Source organism: Cryptotermes secundus, unplaced genomic scaffold (genome assembly GCF_002891405.2).
Source record: "Cryptotermes secundus unplaced genomic scaffold, Csec_1.0 scaffold390, whole genome shotgun sequence".
NCBI lineage: Eukaryota > Metazoa > Arthropoda > Insecta > Blattodea > Kalotermitidae > Cryptotermes > Cryptotermes secundus.
Genome location: NW_019744414.1, coordinates 92599 through 98598, shown reverse-complemented (window position 1 = coordinate 98598; position 6000 = coordinate 92599). Strand labels below are relative to the sequence as shown.

The 6000-nt window shown below is 36.2% G+C and overlaps 1 protein-coding gene across 5 annotated transcripts in view; it reads left to right on the top strand.

Annotated features, from left to right (window-relative positions):
• LOC111874734 overlaps positions 1 to 6000 on the top strand; it is a 69239-nt gene that overhangs the window by 50365 nt on the left and 12874 nt on the right. For all 5 annotated transcript variants that reach the window (XM_023870473.2, XM_023870474.2, XM_023870472.2 and 2 more), the window contains 2 exons: positions 1333 to 1947; positions 5479 to 5672. In XM_023870473.2, coding sequence (XP_023726241.1) covers positions 1333 to 1947; positions 5479 to 5672 — 809 coding nt within the window. The remainder of the gene's footprint in view (positions 1 to 1332; positions 1948 to 5478; positions 5673 to 6000) is intronic.

The window sequence follows — 6000 nt, the reverse complement described above, 5'->3', positions numbered from 1 at the left end:
GATGCTTCAGAGCTTAAAGACATTTATTCAGGACAAAATAACTTTGTACACTTTTCAATAAAACGCCATTCAGCTTTTCTCTTTATGGGGTCAGCAATGTGCTGTGATCGATGCTTCAGAGCTTAAAGATATTTATTCAGGACAAAATAACTTTGTAAACTTCTTAATAAATTGCCATTCTTAGGAATTTTTGTTAAATATTTACTTATTTTTTGTGGGCCATTCTGTCATATTTTAGGTCATATTTTGCCATTTTTAGGGCATAAATGCATGTATATTTTCAATGTTTTTAGGTCATAGAAATCCGAGCCCTACTGATGATATATGCCAGCTAACAGTATGCAGTAACAGATATATTTAATTAGAAACATTTCTACTTTTATATACTTTCCTCAGTCATTTATATTTAGAATGTGAGGGGAGGTGATTATATGCAATGAAAATCAGTGTCCAAATTTATCTCAAACCGTCTCTGTGGTCAGCATTCCTGGCCACAGATTCAGAGGTCCATGTTCGATTCCCGGCGCTACCAGATTTTTTCTGAGAAGTAGAGGGTCTGGAATGGGGTCCACTCAGCCTCATGATTATAATTGAGGAGCTATTTCAAGGAAATAGCGGCTCCGGTCTAGAAAACCGAAATTAACAGCTGTGGGGATTCGTTGTGCTGACCATGCGACACCCTCTATCTGCAAAGGTTGGAACTAACCTTCGCCGACAAACTGTGGTCACTCGGTCAGTATAGTTCGCTTGCAGACTAAAATCACGGAGATATGTAAATACTGCAAAGAGTAATTTTCCGGAAAAAATTTATACAAAGTTAGTAATTTGTGTGACTATAATTAGGTTGTAACCTTAGTTCCTTGAATGGAGTCAGATTAAAAATATTAGGCAGTTTAAAGTTTGGAAATGTTTGACACCTGTGTCTGGGAGGGTGATGACAATGTGTAATTGAAACAGGCAGGCAGTATTCCAAAATCATTATTTAAATTTTAGGTATGACGTTATTAACAAAGTTTATTAGTATCTAGTTTAGTAAAATATGTTCCTGATAGTATAACTACTGAAACTAGAACTTATTTTTTGATTTGGATGCTGGAACTACTATACAAGTAATTAGATATATCCATTGAACTTGAAAGTATCCTTCACACAACACTCACGCCATAGCTTGTTATGATGATTTAGGTTCCATAAGCACTGTGCCTTAAAAACAGTCCGAACTAGTAGTTTTTACAGTGTTAAGAAAACTTCACTGTCAAATGGAGTTATTTCAGTAGGAAGCAACGTTTCCATTTATTAATTTAAGAAACAATTCTGCTGACTCTGTTTCAGTTGCAATGCCCAATACATTAACCAGTGAATCTACAACTCATCCAACTTCAACTGTGGCTTTGCATGAAAGTAATGAAACATTGAATGCAGATTTAATTGAGAAATTGGAGGAACTAGAAACATCTACAACTGGTGACACTGAAGCTAATACAGAATTTCTTATGGAAACCTCAACTCCAGCAGCAGAAAGTATCATCTGGTCAAGCACAAAATCTGACAAAATAAATAAAATTGATGGTGATAATTATTTGACTACTTTAAGAAGTTCTACAGAGACAGTTATTTCCACTGGAAGTTCATTGGAAAACACAACTGTTACGCTAATTTATCCACCAACTTCAGCAGCTGTAGACAGCAATAGTACTTCAGTAACAAGTGATATAAATTCTACTGAAAGAAGTGCTGAGCTGCCAACAGATAAACATGTTAAATTTTCTGCAAATATCGAAAACAAACATTTATTGCAAGAAATCAAATCAGAAAGTTCTTCTGATTCTCTTCCAGTAAATGGAAGTATTTCCTTAAAAAGAGATGAAAATATGTCTCTTTCATCACACAGATCTAATCATGAGAAAGTGAAAGTCAAGAGACATGCCAATGTGGAAGACAAGGAAGGTACGAAAATATTGAAATAAGTGTTTGAATTTATAGCATGCCTTTTACAGTTACTCTATACATATTATTCAAAATTCAAGAAAGTGCACTTTAAAGTGTTTCTCTTGTTTACATTTTTTGAGAACCATTACATAGAAGATTTATATTTCTCCATGTTTGGAGCAAAGGAGGTGCATGTTTATCTTGATATATGAAGATATAGACCTATTTTAATATACATTCTGCTGATACAGATATTTATAAGGTTTTTCCTGTGTTAATGCTCAAGTTATTTTTCTTTTCTTCTACCCTGAAGTATACTTAACACTTTCATTCTGTAGTTCTGTTGACACATCAGATGCTGTTGAGGTTACCCAGATAAAGAAATAATAATGCTCTCATTTTCAGTTTTCATTTCTCATTTAAAACTGATACAGATGATTATACTATCTTTATATTAATATTAATGATAATTATAAGAGTAGGTATAAGTGTGATTGATTCAGTTGTGTGAATTTGAGTGTGTGTGTGTGTATGTATCAGCAGCTGGGCTATATCACTCATTGAATTCATCCTTTCTTGAGAAGCTGCCGATTGTGCCATTGAATTCAGCCTTTCTTGAGAAGCTGCCGATTGTGCAACTACTCGAACTTCCAAGCATTTTATGGAATCTGAAGGTTCATTACCATGTTCACAAAAGCCCTCCACTGGTCTCTATCCTGAGCCAGTTTAATCCAATCAATACCATCTTGTCCTATCTCTCTAAGATCCATTTTAATATTGTTCACCCACATACTTCTTGGTCTTCCTAGTGGTCACTTTCCTTCTGCCTTTCCCACCAATATCCTGTATGCATTTCTCTTCTCCCCCATTCATGCTATATGCCCTGCCCATCTCAACCTCCTTGACTTGATCAATCCAATTATACTTGGCAAAGAGTACAAGTTATGAAGCTCCTCGTTATGCAAATTTCTCCAACCTTCTGTCACTTCATCTCTCTTCAGTCCAAATATTCTCAGCACCCTGTTCTCAAATGCCTTCAGTTTATGTTCATCCCTTAATGTCAAAGACAACATTTCACACCCATACAGAACCACAGGAAAAATTATAGTTTTGTATATTCTAATTTTTATGTTTTTAGACAGCAGACAGGAAGACAAAATCCTTTGGGCAGAACGGTAGCAAGCATTATCCGAATTCAGTCTCCTTAATTCCCTCCTGAATCAGGTTTTGATTTGTTAGTCATTCCCAAATAACTGAACTTTGCCACATTTTCTAAGGATCTGCTAGCTATCTTTGTCACTATTTTGCTCTGCATTCATGTGATGAAACAGCAACACATACTTAGTTTTCTCTGTTTGCTTCTAGACCAACCTCATTAGCAGCATCAATTAAAGTTTGTGTTTTTTTCCTCATGGTATCTAGTTAGTTAGTTAGTTAGTTAGTTAGTTAGTTAGTTAGTTAGTTAGTTTTAGAGAGGGTGGGTTTCCCCATGCACTTAGACCTGTAGTGGTCCATTGTGCTTCCCTCTATGATTTCTACCAGCCTCTATATCCTGCCGGTATTGGTGCTTAACCATCAGTCCCGCCCAGCCAGCGAGACCGGCTCTACTGGCTGAGAAGTATCTATAATGCTTCCCCCATCTACCGGAGGTATTAGTGACTGCTGTCGGGTGGCAAACATCCGCAATTTTGCTCAGTGACCTCCTTTGGAGGTATGAGGTTCTTTTACATGCCGCAAAGCTACGACACGGGACCCACGGCTTAAAGTCCCTCCCGGAGGACTTGTTCCCTGAATTTTTCCGCCCTTAAAAATTCGACGACCTCCACCGGGTATTTGAACCCGCGTACTACGAGTCATGAGGTGGGGACGTTACCTCTAGACTACGGAGGCCGCTCTCATGGTATCTATATTATCACCTAGTAGATTCACATCATCAGCATAGATCAACAGCTGATGTGTCCCATTTAATTCCAGTCCCACCCAGTTTTCCTGGACCTTCCTAATGGCATATTTTAAAACAAAGTTGAAAAGCAGTGGCAATAAAGCATCGCCTTGTTTTAGGCCATTATATGGACTTTGCTATTTATTTTGTTTAAATGTATTTTAATCATCCTAACTAGTTTCATGGGTATCCCAAAGTCTATGGGAATATTGTACAATAATTTCCTCCTAACTGAACCATAAGCTTTCTTGGTCTGTGAATAGCTGATTATTGTGTCATTGTACTGCCATTTTTTTCTCCAGTATCTGATAAATACAAAAGATATGATCAGTAGTTGATCTCTCATGTCTGAAGCCACACTGATGATCGCAATAATTTAATCTATACTGTGTATGGACTTAACCTTGAGAGTAGAATATTGGATAGAATTTTGTATGAAGTTGATAGCGGTGATATCCCATGATAATTACTGCACTCAGTTTTATTACCCTTCTTGTTAACTGGTACAATAATAGACTCCTTCCACTGATCAGACAATTTTCCTTACTCCAAATAGAATTAAATAAGTTATGGATCTTGGAACATAATATTTCACCTCCTGCTTGAATCAATTCTGCTGGCATTTGATCACTACTTGATGATTTATACCTTTTCAACTTTGCAGTAAGTGGGCTATATAGTGTACGATATCATGATGAATGATGAATTGGAAAAATCTTGGAAGAAAGTGATCATGGTTTAATCAGAGTACTGTCCTGACATTTGACTGTAGGAACTGAAGAAAACCATAAGGACCTAAGTTGGGAGGTTTGAATACAGCACCTTCTGAACTGTACTGAACTATATGCATCATGAGGAAAATCACAGCATTGGGACTCAGACAAGTGAAAGAAAAAATTTGCATCTCTCCGAAGTAAACAGATTTCTTGTTACATGAAGATTGAATCCATAACCTTAGCCATGTAACAGCATTCTGTGAGGTAGACTTGAAATGTTGTTGCCTTAATGTGTAGGTGCAATTTCTCATCCTAGCTTGGACCATATAGAAAGTAGGCTTTTCAAATGACAGCTCTAATATTACATGGGAAATATATCTTGCTTCAGTCATCCTAATGTTAAGCAAAGAGTACACATTACTAAGATGCAATGTTGTTGTATTCCCCACCCCTTGCTGCTTCTTTCACAGAGCAATAGCATTTTATTGACACCAGTGATATGTGTTCTTCTTTTAGTGAGAGACTTAAGTTTCTCACGCATGCAAAAAACATATACAATTAAAATAAATGTTAGGTTTTTGAAAACCACACCTGTTGAACTAAAGATAAATTGAAATTCTGATTTTTTTAAATATGGTGTGTTATACATTATTTTCTTTCTGATGACTTCTTTTAAAATTTGGTTTGAGCAAAAAATATCTCATATACACTTAACACTGATTCTTTTGTACAAATGAAACTACATATTTGGATCTGTCTGTACCAAGTATTTTAAGTACAAACACCTTTAAGTCAAATCTGTTGATATGAAGCATATAATGCCTTACCCGCTACTAAATAAACTCGTACTAGTATATGCGATCTATATCATTGATAAAATTTTTATTTCAGAGCAAAGAAACAACCAGACAATTAATGGTATCAACCGAGCAGAGCAGTCAGGAGAGGTGTTGAGAGGTGTTATTCGAGCAAATATTTTTTCCTCACAGACTAAGCCATCAGCTGTATCAGCTCTGATTCCTGAGATTGAAATGACTTCTGTACAGCCAGCAGATAAGAGAGAGATACCTAGATACTGGGAAAAGGTATATTCATACACTTCTTTTGGAACTATGAGTAAAATAAAAATGCTGTAATGCCAATTCAGAAGAGAATTAGAAAACCTCTTAGCACTTCTCAAACCTCTACAAATGTGATGGAACATTGAACTTTGAAATATATTTTATGCCTTCATTATGCAATCTGCATTCTTTGTGCCACTCCAAACCCTGTGTATAGTCACATGTGCCAAATATCTGAAACTTTTATGCATCTTTAAATTAAATTCAATTGCAATTTCAGTTCAGGAAAAAAAAAAAACTCTCGCAGAAGGGTATCTGCTCTCTCCGAGTAAGGTGCCACTGTCCTGTACAG